At 39.4% G+C, this 17,881-nt stretch overlaps 1 protein-coding gene across 1 annotated transcript; it reads right to left on the minus strand.

Annotated features, from left to right (window-relative positions):
• Positions 1 to 315: 315 nt before the first annotated feature.
• Positions 316 to 15,970, minus strand: gucy2g (guanylate cyclase 2g). The gene is made up of 20 exons (XM_047032505.1): positions 15,936 to 15,970; positions 13,680 to 13,862; positions 13,233 to 13,377; positions 12,929 to 13,064; positions 12,604 to 12,707; positions 12,320 to 12,486; positions 11,824 to 11,970; positions 7,611 to 7,694; positions 7,403 to 7,507; positions 7,222 to 7,293; positions 6,910 to 7,078; positions 6,632 to 6,784; positions 5,776 to 5,953; positions 2,681 to 2,821; positions 2,367 to 2,559; positions 1,759 to 1,933; positions 1,476 to 1,574; positions 1,199 to 1,290; positions 952 to 1,058; positions 316 to 725 (listed from the first exon to the last, which is right to left on the minus strand). The coding sequence occupies exons 2-20, from the start codon at positions 13,839 to 13,841 to the stop codon at positions 680 to 682; spliced, it is 2,475 nt and encodes an 824-aa protein (XP_046888461.1). The 5' UTR covers positions 13,842 to 13,862; positions 15,936 to 15,970; the 3' UTR covers positions 316 to 679.
• Between the last annotated feature and the right edge of the window lie 1,911 nt (positions 15,971 to 17,881).

Raw genomic sequence — 17,881 nt, forward strand, 5'->3', positions numbered from 1 at the left:
GTTGTGTCCTTAGGCAAGGCACTTCACCTACTTGCCCGGGGGGAATGTCCCTGTACTTACTGTAAGTCTCTCTCGATAAGAGCGTCTGCTAAATGACTAATTGTAAATGTAATGTAAATGTAACAGTATATTGTGTAGTTGTTTGATCAGGTTTTATTGTTAAATCCTAAATCATATTTAGACAAATATACATGGTAACATAGTAAACATTGACAGAAGATTAAAATACTTTATTAAATCTTAAAAATCATTTTTTTTGTCATGTATTTTTGTACCTCAAACAGCAAGATAATATAAATAATAGGATGTCAATTACAAAAACACTTAGTTATTAGTTATCAATTTGACCACTTTATCATAGTATAAGAGTCTTCATAACCAACCATGTTGGTGAAATGAATATATTCACATTCAAATGCAAAAAGCTTGAGGATCGATGTACAACCGCCATCTTTTTATGTACCAGTAATATTAGAAAGTAAATATAAAAAATATTGAAAAGTCCTTGAGCTGCACAGACAGGTATGTGAAATCTTTCATTTAGACTCATGGTTTCCTGCCAAATTTTAAAAACAGTGTTCCTTAAGCACTACCTTAACTTCTCTGAATCGTTATGTGTTGACAGTGGCGAGTGTTGATGTCACAGTCATGTGGGGCTTGGACATCAATATCGGTCCTCTCACTTTCTCTCTAATGTCTTGGTCTTGGGATGCTGTCGGCCAGACCTATAGTGGCAAAAAACATGACTTAATTACAATTTACCTGGTGTGTTGAATGTTTCATGGACCAATTTCCCAGAAACAGATTGTGCCTTCAACAAAATGCTCTAAATGCTTTCATTTAGCTTTTGGGATTGGTATGCTGTAAGTATCTAAAACAGTATAAATGTTTCACTGGCCAGAAGAGGTATGTGCCAACATGGCTGGACATCTCTTAGGTCTGGTTAATTACCCCTGTTGATGGTTTGATGTTGAGCTTGGGGGGGAATTGTGGGCTCCGAGAATAGGATTGAAACCATCTTTATTCATCAACCAGTAGGTCTTCTGACTGCCTTTACCCTGGTAAAACAGCAATGATGCATGCACAAAAGCATAAACAGTAAATACATTGTGACATAAAACTGGAATGGAATGACATTTTCATGAGATTTTTCCAAGTAGGTTGCTTTTAACTGGCGAAATAAGAAGTTTATGATTACCTTCATCTCAATCTCTCCTCTCTCCTCCAACGCAAATGACCCAATCTCTGTTAAAATGTCAGCTGTGCTCTGGGAGATATGAATCTTAAGAGCTGCAAATAATTGAAAAAGACAAAGGTACATAGAGTAAATAAAGACAATCAAACCACAGTCCCACAAATTCTTGAACATTGTCAAAAACCAAGTGAACGTGAAATTCTGTTTTAACAGGGATAAGACTGGTGATGCTTTGATAATTGTGCACAATGTTTTTTTTTATGAAATAGTGAAAACTCACGCAAGCTGTTACTCTCCATTCTCGAAGCAGTGTTCACAGTGTCTCCGAAGAGACAATAGCGTGGCATTGTTGTACCCACCACTCCAGCTACTACTGGGCCTAATGATACACACAACTGTCAGCTAAGACAGCTGGTACTTCAAAAAGCCTTATAGAGACACAGAGAGAGTAAACTGATCCATACTAGTGTGAATTGTAAAGTGTACTTTACTGAATTCGCTATTCAGTAAAGTACACAGTAAAGTAATTGGCTAAAGTATCCTATCTAAAATAGGGACTTTACCTGAATTGATCCCAATACGTAGCGCCAGTTTCTCATTGGGAAGGTGGCGTATCTTGAAGACCTTGATGGCACACAGGAAGTGCAGAGCCATAGTAGCAATCTCATCTGCATGCTTGTTGCCATTGCTGATGGGTAGCCCGCTTGCCACCATGTAAGCGTCACCTATAGTTTCCACCTGAAAAGTTTAATTTCCATACATCAACCATGTAATATCCATATTAACCATAATGGCAAGCAATTTGTGTGGCAATCAACAACAGAATGAGCTTGGTCACAAGTTGGTTGACAGTTTGTTGTAGACTGTATGCTGTTGATGTCATGACAGCACAACATAACACACCACTTTGAATTAGAATATCACACAATCTTTATAATTTATACTACTGTGTTCCTCCACCAACAAATATAGACACATGATAATAGAGTGAACATGACATTGTCTGCATTCTATTGAGTAGTACTTTTTATACTTTGTTTAATACTCTTAAGTCGATTTTGGTGACTACTTGTACTTTTGTACCATTTACTTTGAGTAAATTAAATCGTCTCAACCTTCCTTGATGAGGCTCCTGGGAGATGTACCCATGCAATGTACCTGTATAACAAACCTTGTAGACGTCATAGAGCTTTATGGTATCGTCAAACAGGCTGTAGAGGTCGTTTAGTAGTGTGACCACCTCCAGGGCTGAGCTGATGGAGCACATAGAAGTGAAACCCACGATGTCGGAAAAGAAGATAGTCACCATTTCATACCCTTGTGGCTCCACTGACTTCCCTGCCATGAGTTGGTCTGCAATATACCTGTGCAATTCGAGCGGTCATGCACTAGTTAATCAACTAAACACCACAGTGCAATGCTTAGAGGAAAAACTGGATTGATGGTTCATTATGGTTCATTAGTGGCATAAAGTGACTTTGCCACCTGGGTAACATGCTGGAGAGAAGTTTGTCTGCTCTGGTCTTCTCTGCCGTCAGTTGATTAGTTCTCTCTTCCACAACTTCCTCAAGATGATTCGAATATTTCTCCAACTTTTCAACCATGTTGTCGAGGATATTTGCATGACTGATGAGAAACATAGTTATTCTGCCATTTGTGATTGTGAAAGTTAACGTAATCATAAATGAATTTATTGGTCTACAGAGAAACACAACTTTTACAAAAATAATTGATAGTTCTTCTATTGAAATGCAGACATCCCCCCCCCCCCACGCAATCAGGACGCGCAGTATGCACCTGTCTGTACCAGAAATGACCATTGGACAGTCTCTCGCTAGCTCTAAATACAAAATCCCCGATTTCCGGGAGATTATATAGTATTTGCGGGCGTCAGGGAGCCACTATTGAAATGCAGGGGACCCCCAGAACTTCCGGGAGACTTGGGATGTCTGGAAATGTTTCATTTCAATTTCAAAGTTAAAGGTCACATAACATGAAAACTTCACTTTAGGAGGTTATTTAATAATAATATAAGTTCCCCTAGCCTGCCTTTGGTCCCCCAGTGGCTAGAAAATTTGATAGGTGTAAACCAAGCACTGGGTATTCTTCTCAGCCTTTGAGAAAATGAAAGCTCAAACGCTCAGTCTTGAAATCCTCTCCTTGTGACGTCACAAGGAGGAAGGTTACCTCCCCTTTCTCTGCTTTGCTACTGAGCTACGACCGCACGAGCGTTTTTATCCTCGAGAGACATCATGGCTTACAAACGAACAAAGCATTACATTTGCTCAGTTTGGATGTACAAGGGAACAGTTTACAGTTCATTTATCTGAGCCTCTGAAGACCCAGGGACGTGTAATGTACGTACATTCGCAAACGTAGCGTTATTAGCGCCATGGCCAACCTGCAGATTGCGCACGCTGTAATACTTCAGTTTACGTCGTATTTACAAAACATGCAAGTCATCAGGCAAACAGCGCCTTTCTCCGCCCACTATATCATACATTGCGAGCATTTAACGTGAAAATGAATGGGCCTCCTTCTCTCTTTCTATCATGGATCAGCCACCAAAGTCAAAACAGCGACGACTGTTTGAAATGATCCTGATGCCAATATTTGTAATGTAGCGAGGAGTTTAACGACTGCTGGAATGGAATGTGAACGCTGAGTCGGAGATTCAATGTAATCTTGGATTTCTTCCAGTAGCTGTAATATTGCATGGCTGCTTAATCTGTATCGCGTAATGATTTTGTGTTCACTGAACTCAAAAAGTGTGATCCTTGTGGCAAAAATCCTTTGGCCTTTGTCTTCGTCTTGCTCGGGTTAAGGCCAATTTATACTTCTGCGTTTTTACGCACACGCACACGGGGAACGCCCTCTCCGTCAAGAAACACCCTCTGCGTGTCCTCTCCGAGCCCCTCGCAGAGCTCTGCGTGCACCTCCTGATTTTCCTGACTATCCGTCTGTCCGTCCGTCATTTTACGGTTACCCCTTGGCTGTGATTGGTCCGGATTAAGAACCGCTTGCGTCAGGGGTGGGGGCGGTGTTGCCGTGACCAACAAGAGAACAGAATCCTTTGACCGCCATTGTTGTAAGTTTTCACAACTCTTATTTCAGCTAAACAGTACATGTAAATCAGCATCTGAATTAAAATGTGACGAGAAATGGGCAGTGTAGTTGCTGAAAATGTGCTTATTTTATTGATGGAACGGCTCATTTGTAAATTTGCTCCGACTTTTCGAAAACCTAGCTAGCATTGCAGTGCAGCACTATCTACTGTTCTGGCGGTGAATTGCTTTCAGCACGCAGAGCCATCGGAGTAGTATAAATTCAACCAGTCCGTCCGACTCCGTGCGTGTGTCTGTCCGTTAACGGAGACGCAGAAGTATAAATCGGCCTTTACGGCTGCCATTTCACCAGGAGGCATATGCGCATCCTGGTTTACGCCTGCTTTTAAAAAGCGTAGAATTTTGAATGCAAAATAGAGGTGCGCTTTCACAGGCTTTTTGTACATACCGCGGAATACATAATTAGGCGCACTTTACGCATCCCCTCCCACCTTTTTATGGGAAACTCCCACTTTCCCCTTGACCCTCCCGTGAATGCATATGCATGACACAAAAAGTGCAATTTGCCATTTTCAGTTCCCGCGACAGGTAGTCTGCGCTTTTACTTCAGTGCGCCATGTGTGTACATACCTCGCCATGCTTTTACGCGCAAATTACTAAACAAATGCGCCTGAAGTGGCCGCAAAAGCGTTGGGACATGAGGACCCCAGAGTCTTAATTTTATTTTCTCTGGAAATGCGCCGACACAACTTCCTAAAGTTTTGTATGTCTGCGCCAAACATTTCAGCCATGACTGTTTCCTCAACTTGAGCCAATACAAAGCTGGCCTTGCTGATATTAAATTCTGGATCAGTACTAACTCTCCTTGGTCCAGCTATAAACCTCGGACAAGTAAGTTAACCAACGCTATATCGTTTTGTTGCTTTACTGTATATGGTTACCTAGCGTGCTACCCTTAGAATGTGGCACATTAGCTCTGCAGTTAACAGCTGAGTCACTGTCGCTAATGTAAAGGTAGATAGCATCAAGTATGTGTGTGGATACACATGCTGTAACGCGAGTGTTGTAGACTTCTTTGTAATTTGGATAACTGTTCTGCTGTTGGTGTTATGGCGCGCGAGATATCCGCCTTTCCTCTCATTGAAATGACTATGAGTGTGCACCTCTGCAAACCAGGGTGATCAGATGAGAATGGGCAAATTCCAGGCATCTTACAGCAATGGTGCTACAAGCCATTACATCCATTGTAAACATTAGGATTGTGCCGCCCCTCTCCTCCTCATTAGCATTTAAAGCAACAGTGCATCTTGAGGAAAGCTCATTGTGGGACTGCTCATAGTGGCTGTAATTATGCACCAAGGCTGAATTTCGGGAAAAAGACTTCAGATACAGTATTAGGGGACAACTAAGGCCTTATAAAAGCATCCAAAAACAGCTTATCATGTGACCTTTAACATTTTGGATCCAGCCAATATAAAACACAAAGACACAAAAATGAAACACAATTAGACTGACGTGTCTGGACTGGTCGCTTTCAGTTGTCTCCGGATTGAACCAAATGGTGGCCTGTGATCTGGGTTCTCACTCCAACAGGCCACCAGCAAGGTGATGATACTCTCATCACACAACTGGGCAGAGAAAGTTGGTCTGAGAGGTTCCCCAAAGAGAGGGGTCTGCAATTGTTTGATAATCTCTAGAGGCAGAGTAACAAAACAACATGGTATTAGATCAATATTGACATACAGTATGCTTACTCTTAGAAAGATAACCTTTTTATTATTAATTATTCTACAATATAGCATGTAATTACATGCTGTGGCAGTTCATATTAATAACATTTTGTATCGTTAGAATACCATGCAATCACATAGTAATTAAAGTTTATTAAAGTAAAACACTTTTTATACATTTTTATTTACCCACAGATGAGGACTTATAACTAGGCCCAAACGGAATACACAGATTTTTTTCACATTTTCTCCGGTTATTCAGACTGAAAATCTGCGGTAATCTGTGGAATTCCACTAGCCTTCCTGTTCTTATGTCAGAGTGACCGAAGATGTTCCACAACAGTTTGACGGCAAATATGGTTGATTGAATGTTGACAGACTTTGCAAAAAAGTATTGATCCATCCTCATAAAGATCGTCTGAAAACTCCCTGGCCCTGTATCTTGCTGTATTTTAAGTGTTCCTTTTCAATTCTTAGCATTTTTGGCTAACGTTTTAATAATAGAGACGTAATATGAGCTGAAAAGTGTATTTACATTTTGCCTCAGACAAATTTGTTCTACTTGAAAATCTGCGAATTCTGCGCCCGCGTATTCCGTTTGGGCTTGCTTATAACTTATTATTAAACAAGGCCATGCACACCTTTTGGTTCTAGCTGGATGTTGTATGGTCCATCCTCTGAGCTGTAGATAAGTTCCCGCATTATGATGGCAAAGCTATAGATGTCACCCTTGGGCGTGCCGTTGAAAGGAAGCTGGTCTAGTCTCAGCAGCTCAGGAGCCGTGTAATACAACTCTAGTAAACAAACATGCAAATATGTATATATATTAATACAAAAAATATTTAACAAATAAAATAAAATGCTGTGTTGGTTTGATTTCCATAGTATAACAGTGTTAATAATGATATCATCTACTAACCCTCATGTTTTGGATTTTCCATAGGGCAATGCTTGTGCTTGATGCCATGTTTAAATTCCCACAGCCCAAAGCCAGATATCTTGACTTGTAGTCTACTGTCAACCAGACATGTGCTGGGCTTTAGGTTTCCATGGGATCTCAGGCTACTCTTATGAATGAATTCCATCCCCTGGAACAGAATGAGTGTTTTCACATAAAATTAAAAGACAAAGTTTGCAAACAGAAATGTTGCCTTCGCTTTCATTTAGTCTATAACCTATAAATCATGCAATATCAGCATTGATTATACTGTAGATGACCAAAGTTACTCACATTGACGATATCATAAGCAAATGACAGTTTGAACATCCAGTCCAGCTCAATGTCCTGGCATCTCAAAACATCCTTAAGTTGAAAAGCACATATTTACATTTGTATATTTGTAAATCACCTTGAAAATAATGTTTTCACAGGACAGATACAGTTTTGAACCTTTTTTTCACACTTGCATTACCTTTAAGCTTCCTTTCTTACAATACTGCATAACCAAACAGACATTTGGTGGCTCAATGCAAACCCCAAAGAATTGAACCAAGTTCTCATGCTTCATCTCCCTCATCTGTTGGTAGATGAAAGAAATATTAGAAAATTATTTGCAGATGTAATGATTACATAGAAGATGTATATAAATTTGCTTCCATTATTAAGTAAAATTGCTTTACCACATTGAACTCTGCAATGATGGACGGTTTTCTGATATCACTGACTAGTTGATTTTCTATATATCTGATGGCCACCTTATTTCCCTGCTCCAAACAGAAAGAAAAGTTTTAAAATATCACACGTCGTCACGTTTCAACACGTTGGCAAGGACTTCAGCCAGGTTGAACCAATTTGTTGATGATAGAAAAGGAGACAGGATGAAAATCTGTCAATGTAGGTGCTGGTATTGGTGGTGCAGAGGAAAATGTACCCTTTAGGTTAGAATAAATTAAATGTGTTTGACGTTGGCAAATAATGTGTACTGTACATTGCTAAGTGATGTGCATTTTGTTAAAGGTGTACATGTGTAGAGGTGTACAACTTATTAAATATATTGGTAACACTTTACAACAAGGCTACATTAACTTCACTTCATTATGGTATAGTGGTTCAAACAGTGGTCTTGTTTCAGTAACACAATCTATAACAGCCCCACAGTGCGTGTGCACTGCAGCGACGCGAATCGCTTGCCATCACTCGCCTTCCCACAGTTCACCACGCTCGGGGGCGTTTCAAACAGATTAATGTAGAATGTAGTTCTCTAAGGTCACTGTTGTAGTTGTCATGGCCAAGTGTGCAGACTTGGGTTTACGTAGTTGCAACATCGATCAAAATACAACTTGTATACAAAATTCTAAACTGTTTATTAGACATACACGTTGACATGTGTAAAAAACGTTTTACTATATTCCTCAGTCTCTGCTAATACGATAGGGAGTTCCAGCCGGGCTAGCTAGCTACAAGTAGTTACCACAGAACGAAGTTACGTAATGTGACTAAACTGAATTTGAAAGTACAAGCACCCACAACTTCGGCAAACCTTGCGTCATGCATCTTTTTTTTGTAATTAACATCTCTGTACGAATACAGCTATGTATCTTACAGGACTGGGTAAGGGGCCACACAAACGATTAGTTTCTCCTCCACTTTGAAACCTAGAAAGCAAAAAATGTTTACCATGGTTGCTACGTTACGAGAAACAAGAAAACACTCCGATTGGCCATCGCTAGCGAAAATCGCTCCTCATTTGCATAAAGTTGAGAAAATCTCAACTCTGTCGCGTCGCGTCGCTACCCACAATGCACCACGCAAGCGATTCGCCTTGCTCCATAGAAAATGAATGGAAAACATGTTGTCGCTCGCATCCAAGCCCCCACCCCTCGCCCCTCGGCTTGAAGCAACGGCCCCGGTGGATGTAGGTGGTATTGCATTACGGTTAGGTTTCCGACTCTTCCGGTCGTTTTTATTTTATTAACTCCAGTCAACATTTACAAAACTATCTCCCCAATAATTTTTGTTCGATTCTCGAACCTGGCTCATACTACTAGCTTTTTCATTGAATAATTTTTCCAGATTTTTGCTAAATTTGAGACCAATCCGAAATGGGTAAACTAGCACCCCATTTATTTGCTTACGTCAATAAAAGTTGCCTGCAAATGTGCTTGCGGATACTAACAGGGCACAAGCACAAAAGTTCACATTGGCCGATAGCCGATTTACATTGAGCTGAATGAGCCATAGACTTTTATTGAATGAGCACAGGGAGAAATGGCTTGAGATGCCTGCCTTGTTGTAGCAAGTTTAGCAAATTGTTGTCACACATTCATGAAATGTTGTTAATATAGTTTATTCCCGTTATTTAAAAACTGATTTGATTTTTCGTAAAAACTTTCATGACATGATGGCAAATATATTATGTTAAGCGCGAGCATAGATTGTTGACATGTCTATCTGGAGCAAAGACGAAGATTAATACTTTAACTGTTAACCACAATAGGAAATGATATATATTTAAATAATATTAGTCTTGCCTTCAGAAGCTTTTGTTAAACACACCCATTATTCTTTTTTTGATCGTGCCAGACTGCTTTTGTGGGACAATGAAGGTCCTCAGTGACTATGTTTCACCCCCACCTACATCTGATGGTAACGTCTTGTAGCCTATATGGTTCTATGAATATGCCCCTTTCAAAGGCAAATGTTCAATAAAGTATATTTTAAACACACTTCTCGAGCTTTTATTTATTACATTATTAACACATCTTGTTAGATCACGTTATATCCATTAATAGACGTTTGGTTTTCTAGGTTGAACATATAAAACACAGGTCACATTTCGACACTGATGTGAAATTGAAGGCAGTGTGAATTTCGTGGCATTTCGTTTGAATATAAAGTTGACAGTAAGCTATGGTAAGTCTGCATTATGGAAGATTTTGGTTACCTAAATAACTATTAAGCTTTCTTTGCCTGGCGAGAACAACGACGGAGCTGTTCATGTTAACAGATTATTTCATCCGATACAATGCGTTGGAAATCATACTCATATCACGAAGAAAAAAGCAACATGTGATGAGTTCCATCTAGAATAGCCCTATATTTAGCCCTATAGCCTATTTCTAAAAAACAAGTGAAAAAAATACTATACAGTGACAGAATACATTTCCGTTAAGTTTGCATCATGTGTCTGATTCTTATCGGACTTGTACCCCATTCTGCCCATAGATTCTGCAACTGCAATACCTTAGCTCACACGCTCGTAACCATATAAATCTATGCTCGCGACTGGTTGTCGCAAAGTATGACGTGTACAGCTAGTTGCAAGCGTGCACGAGGTCTCGGAGCTCCCACGACTGCGGCAACGCACAGCTCCAACCTCCTAATTAAGTTTGCTGACGACACAACCATCGTGGGCCACATCTCTGACAGTGACGAGTCAGCCTACAGAGAAGAGGTTGACACCCTGACATCATGGTGTCAGGACAACAACCTCTCTCTTAACATCAGCAAGACCAAGGAAATGATTGTGGACTATAGGAGGCGGCAGGAGGAGGAGCATGCACCCCTATTCATCAATGGATCGGAAGTGGAGAAGGTCAGCTGCTTCAAGTTCCTCGGGGTGAACATCAGCAATGACCTCACCTGGTCTGTTCACACGGACAACGTGGTCAAAGCGGCCCGTAAGCGCCTCTTCTTCCTGAGGAGACTGAAGAAGTTTGGTATGGACTCAGTCATCCTCACTAACTTTTACAGATGCACTATAGAGAGCATTCTGACTGGTTGTATCACAGTGTGGTATGGGAGCTGCACAGACCGGGACCGCAAGGCCCTACGAAGTGTGGTCTGTTCTGCTGAGTTCATCATCGGCAGGAAGCTCCCAGCCCTACAGGACACCTACCACACACGTTGCCTAAGGAAAGCCAGCAGGATTCTAAGAGACTGTTCCCACCCATCCTTCAGTCTCTTTACCCCGTTGCCTTCTGGCAGGCGTTACCGCAGCATCCGGTCGCGCACACGCAGACTGGACAACAGTTTCTACCCAAGGGTCATCAGGCTTCTCAATGGACACTGATATGGACATTTTTACTGCACACGAGTGACTTATACACTGTCACTTCAGCTACTGGTTGCTCTTCAGTAACATTGCACTACTGTACCTCGCCACCAGGCTCCTGTTGGTCATTGACATAGTCACTGATCTACAAATTTGCACTATTGCACTGTACTTCACTTAGGTTAGAATAGGTTATAGGGTTGAAACAGTTTTTTTATTTGTGCATTAGGGTTAGTATAGCGTACTATTTATTGTTATCTGTAATTTAGGAAGTTTTAGTGTTAGGGTTAGTATAGTCGTTTATTTATTGCTATCTGTATATTCAGGAAGTTCACTTATCTAAGCTCAGCATAGATATAAATCTGTTCCGTGTACTTATATGTTATGTTATGCCAGGTGCTTGCGTTGTCTTGTCTTAAGAATTTCAGTGCCCAGTCTAACCTTGTGTTGTTCTGTGCATCTGACAAATAAAAGACTTGAACTTGAACTAGGGAAAAAAAGAGCCACCGTTTAAAGCTAGACCGGAAGACACGGAAGTGGAAAGATGGCCGCGTCCAGTCTCGCGCTCTCGCTTGCCTTACTGCGCCACTGAGCACTTTTCATAGAAATGAATGGGGACGCCATCTTGGAAGACAAAAGTAGCTTACTCTAGTTATATTAACTCTATGCTCGCATCGCGTCGCTGCAGTGGACACGCACGCTTCTTAGGGGCGTCAAGAGCTTCTTAACGAATCTGGGAAACCCGGCCAATATTTGTACTATTGGTATTTAAATGGAGTTATGCAGTAGTGAATGGAACCTTAATGGAGAGGGTTGTAGGTGTGTTAGTTATTAATGACCTGGTAGAGTCCTATGGTTATGAAGATCTGCTCTTTCCCAGCATTGTCTGTTAAGCCGTAGCTGCAGGAGGAAATAATTGTCTGTGAGCCTCCACTTCCACTTCCATTTTTACTGGCAGTTGTACTCAGTGACAGTGCCTGCACCCCCTGGATATGTGACAAAAACATGCACAGGTGTTACATACAGATAATAATTTGTCATGTCCTCGTTCACTATACCATTGAGGTCATGTGACGTGTGTGTAAATACAACTTTGAATGCACAGACATATAATCTACGTTTGTCGAAGTATACTGAAGCTGTTCTAATAGTTTGCTTGCATTTTGTGCACTGCTTTCATGTGACAAACCTCTTTGCCATGTCTACATGTGTTCACACTTTTAACAGTATCCAGTGGCAGCATTTAGCTGCTTTTCTATCTACAGATAAAGATCTACTACTTTAAACTGGAATATTCTACACCAACAGTTGTTCAATAAAGTTGTATTGTCATACTTTGGGTTCCTTGATTATGGCAATGTCACTGTAGTTGATAAGCCACCAACAAGAGCCATCCAGGCGAGTTTGAAGACGCAGTTTCTGCAGCATCAGAAAGCCAATACACACCAAGGCAGATGCACCAATAACAGGGAAAGCCACCATTAAGACTACCATTGATATATCTGGTAGGAGGTTAAGAACAGTATTCCATTAGTTACAGGAGACAAGGACAGGACAACATAGTTAATTTACACTGCTATGATGGTAAATGCAATCAGGAATACACAAGCAGGATTTACCATTAAATACCCATTCACAAAGCTGATCATCAAAACCACAGTCTGGGTTATCTGTAGGTAGTTTCCCCTTGGGCCAAACGACTGATGCAAATTTAGGAGTTGGCCTGAAATGGAATCGCATATAGTTTCATATTCCTTAATAAATTATAGGAATATACCAAAGGTTAGACTTGTTTCTCTTACTCTAGAGACGTTTCTATAGTTTGATCATCTAAAAAGGTCTAAGGTAACATATGCAAAATCTATTAATGAAAGTTTGTTTTTAGTTAGATATTTTATTTCAAGAGGGATATTTCTCAGTTGAGAAGACTATCATATATGTCACCTGACAACTTTGGTGTGGCTATCAAAATGTAGAATTGGCACAAATTGTGTTGTGCCCTCGGTAAGCTGTAGATCATAAATGGAGTAGTCCATGTTCCTCTCCCCTTCTTTATCAAAATGGACCAGACCAGAAGCTCCTGCATTGACAGTTCATCAAATAAAGTATGTGTGGTTGAACAGCAGAATTGAAGCAATGCTTAATATGAATGACTGGCCTACAACCAAAGCACTTGGACACCAAAAATATAACGACAACCATCTGTCATTTTGGAAATAAAGTTATTAACTGAAGGGTAAATAACAACCATGAAATCGGATGCTATTCTTATCTCTCAGCCTCTTCAGGAGTTCCCGTCCATTGTGGGGGTCTTTTCCATCCTTTATGACTTCCTTTATACCCATGGCATACAGTAGGACTGCATCATGCAGATAGGCAGAGTAGGGGCTGACCTGAAAGAGAACATCAGTCACAATAAATACGGAAATGCCCCCTGCAGTTTCTCGGGTTTCTTGTTCTTACAAATGTGCACATGGTTACACTACATTTATAATTATGAGACTTTTTACAATAGATTTTCTTGTTACATACACAACTCATATGTTTTCTTGTGAACTTTCAGTCTTCAAGTAGCATTCACTATACATGGTGAATATATGACCATAGCCATTTTTTCACACCCTTACAATCATTTTGAAAGATTTGGTTTAATCTCAATGAATCTATAATTTGCAATCAATGTGATGGATCGAACCTCTTTTGCAGATGACAGGTTACTATAAAAAGGATACTTCTTCAGTCTGTTGTAGACTTGCTCAAAAAAATCGTAGTAGTCATATCCCTCGTAAGACTTCTGACCTATAACAAATGTCATGTCTAAAGCTTTGAAGATTGCCTGATTTTTTCTGTTGTTCATTGCAGATTTCCAGAGGTTATCCTGGTCAAATCAAATATGGATCAAAGATGGAGATTAGTTAGCAGAAAATCTAATGGAACAAAAAAAACAACGAATAGAACAGTAAAGATTAATGTGAAATCAAATTATTTATATATATAACAAACATTTAAAGTAACATGTTGGGTCATCTGTAACTACAGGATTTACAGTCCTGTACTACAATATCATGTATGTGTATTTGAATTGACAAAAAATGAATCATAAATTATTCTGGGCTTGAGTCTTTGAGGTGATTAGCAACAATATAGTAGTTTAAGCTGAGTAGGTATACAAATAGGTAACTAAACAACACAATATAGTAACAGTAAAGTACAGGGTAGCAGATTTCACTCTGGCATGAAACTTAAGCTTTTGACGTCTGTCTCACATTTTCCTCATATATATTTCAGTCATTCACCCATTGAAATAGACCTGTGTCTATGCACATGCCTGATAGGCATCACTGAGTTTCACTTTTCACCCCACCATCCCCTCAACCAGGCCATTACTTGGTAACCTCCAGGCAAGATAACAGCGAAACTACACTATCAACCAATCAATGAAAATCAGAATCAGAAAGGGATTTATTCGCCATGAAAGTTTGCACAGACAAGGAATTTGCTTTGGCAGGAAGGTGCATACAATAAACATATAGGAATCTTAAATTTAAATATGTGGTCTAACTACACTAAGGATGCATAAACTAGCAACACTAAGTGGAATACAATTAAAACTAGAGATGGTACAATTTCTGGGGAAATTGTAGGGTGTGCTTGCTTACTTGTGTTGGTTGCAGGGGTCCGTATTTAAATTAAATTTCTGTATATTTTATATTAAAATGCATAGCCTACTTATTATTTATAAAGATTACATAGATTTAAAAGCATATTTTTTTCTGCTCATTTACAACTCAAAATACTAAGAGTGAAGAGTAGAATGAAATAGTTGTCTTCTCATTTCCCCTGCAAGAGGGAATGGTGATCAGCAACCTCATAGTTGAATCAAAACGAATACATTTTGCAGACCGGTGTAAAAATTTACCTTATCTCTATGACTTAAACGTCATTGTAAATTTTTCCATTCTCGTGATATTTTCAGGCATTTAGCCTACTCATATTGCATTAATTCATTAATAAAGAACCCCCTTTGAAATGTATTTTAACAACAACGTTACCAGCAGTAGCAAGCTATCTCAGATGGAATCGCGATTCAAATAGTACCATCTGCTAAGTGAAAATATGCCCCAAAAAACATAAATAAGCTTGACATTTATTTAGGGGAAAATCACTCATTCTAAGAATGTCAGTGGTAGCGATCATTCTCAGTAACAAGGCAAAATGCGATATGGAGAAGCTGCCCCGGTAGATTGTAGGCTACAACTACTAGACTGTCTTGGTAGCGATTGTGTTGGTTGAATTCGATTTAACGTTACTTCCATTGTACTGTACGGTCTAGGCTGAAATGAATTATTTTCATGAACAGATTGGCAAAGTTTAGGCTGTGGCAATGGAGTTCAGGTTAGTAGTCACTACAGTAGTAAGATAGTTTCACCAAAAACATGTGCCGCCGTTTGACTTCCTACAGTACTGTAAACAGCTGTGGAGATGTTTTTGTTAGCTACAGTAGCCTACTAGGCTACCTAGCCGCTAGCACTGTTCTGTTAGTAGTCTTTACCTAGCCGCTAACGCTGATTTGTAAGTAGCCTACTAGGCTACTGTACAGTGTTGCAGTGAGCTACACTAGTTTGAAACCACAGGTAATGATAATTTCACCCAAAAATCGTTTACTTGTAATATAATGTCATAATAAATCCTACAACGAAAATGTATCGGAGAAGAATGTTTATTTTAACGATTGAAAACAGATGCATCATAGACGCTGTAGTATGTGTTGCCCGGGCAACAGAGGCTAATGTCATGATGCTAATGCTTCAGTGAAATAGTAGACTACTGTTTCCGAAAGTAGACGTAACTACTTCCTTATATCAGCTTATGTTGTACATTACACTTCACAATTGTGTTTCATATCACAAAGTAAAAGTATCTCAAAGTAAAATGAGTAAATAGTTATCACCCTGGCCTATTTGCTTGTGGTGTTTCTGCTCCTCCCTTGCAGTAAAGCAGTTAGCCTAGCTATCTCCCAGAAGTTAACGAGCTGCTAAACTAATGTTCTGCTAGAGGTAGTCACGCGATATTTCGTGACGTTAGTGACGTCGGTAACGTCAGTGACTGTGGCTAGCAAGTTAGCCACCGTTAGCTTCACTTTTGCCACAAAAACTTAATTAAAACCTAAACTGTGCAATGGAACATAAATCCCAATAGAACCAACGCAATCGCGACCAAGACGAATCTTTTGACATCGACGTTGTCTATGTAGTCCAAATATTGACTGAGCCTTAGGGGCGCGAAAATAAACAATAATAAAAATAATAATATATATGTGAGATAACAATGGTTTGTGCTCGCCGAAAGGCAACCACACCCCAATAAAATATACAATAAAATAACATATAAGTTGCCATAAAATAAAATATAGGTTGCCAATTTAAAATATAAAAACAAATATTACAGGAATGAAGGCTAAACCTCCTGCTGGCATGTCAGAATTGGCAAACCTGGTTCTGGCTTTTAGCAGCTGTCATGCTACATCACCTTCATTTCATTGTAAAATTTGTTTGATTCTAGTTTTTTACTAGCCCTCAAAAGCATTTCAGTGTGAACTGAAAATGTGAAAGATCGCATACTAGCTACAATATGAATGTAGTAAAAATATGTATACATATTGTTTTAGATTTTGACCTCGATGATAATGTTTCTCAATGACTGATAAGTCATTGTTTATTATCCCTTTAAACCAACCCCTGATTTTAATAAATAGTTACCTGTCGCCAAATTGTAAATCTTACTCACCACATTGCCACTGACCTCAAAATGCTGCACAATAAAAAACACATACTGTCCGTCAATCAGGCCCTGTCTCTCAGCCTCTAATAAGAGTTCCATTGAGTCATCTGCATTTGTCAGTATCACAATCACTGTGAAAAAAATGAGACAGTTCACATGTTACTGAAGTAAATGGGGGTGGGGCAGTAAATGGCTGTTTATGTGATTTAAAGGAGTTTACATGGTGAGTTATACGTTCACATAATGAGTGAAAACCTCAGGTAAACTTTTGATAAAGATTTGGAACAACAGCAGCAACTCATACAATTGTTGTACAAACTAAGTACAGTAGCAATGAATATGTTGGCAACACCTGTAAAGACGTAAAAGTTACATTAACTACCATGTAACATAATGATATCTATTGTAATCACATTGTAGTTCAATGGAAACTGCTATCTTGTTACACGTAACTTAACCATGATCAAGGTTTAGTGGTACAAATTATTACTATGAAACTTGGTGTGGGAAAGTTGGGCATTGTGGTATGTGGATATTAATCATGATTTATTTTTGGGTGAAACAACCTTCAACTACCCTTTACAACATATACTTATTATGTACATGTTGTATGCACTATTATGATGATTATGTAGTTACATCGTAGTTACTGCAAACAGGCAGAGCTTGTTCAGACAGGTGACTTTGAAGGGCTCCACCTCCTTAATCCATCAGGGAACTGATATTATCTAAGCTCTCTGCCACTGTCGAGACAAAGTCTCGAGTAGAATTTCTCGGACAGAGACCCAAAAGGATGTGTCTATGCACTCAATACAATTATGCTCAACATTAATTGACTCCCCTGACTCCTGTATCTGAAGTTTTTATATTTTCATCTTTCTACCGGTAAAGTTTACATTTCTTTGACTAATTTCTTTGCTGTATTCAGGTAGTTAACTGTAGACACATTGCCACTGCACGAAGAGCATGCATACTCATGATTTGGACAAAAGGACATACACAGTTATGTGTGTACCCATGCATTTGATTGAATTTGACAAAAGAAAAATAAAGATTTTTAATTCTGTTTAATTGTTGCAATCATCCAAGGATGAGTCTTCAAACATCATTATTCAC

The sequence above is a fragment of the Hypomesus transpacificus genome, chromosome 13, assembly GCF_021917145.1.
Source record: "Hypomesus transpacificus isolate Combined female chromosome 13, fHypTra1, whole genome shotgun sequence".
Taxonomy (NCBI): domain Eukaryota; kingdom Metazoa; phylum Chordata; class Actinopteri; order Osmeriformes; family Osmeridae; genus Hypomesus; species Hypomesus transpacificus.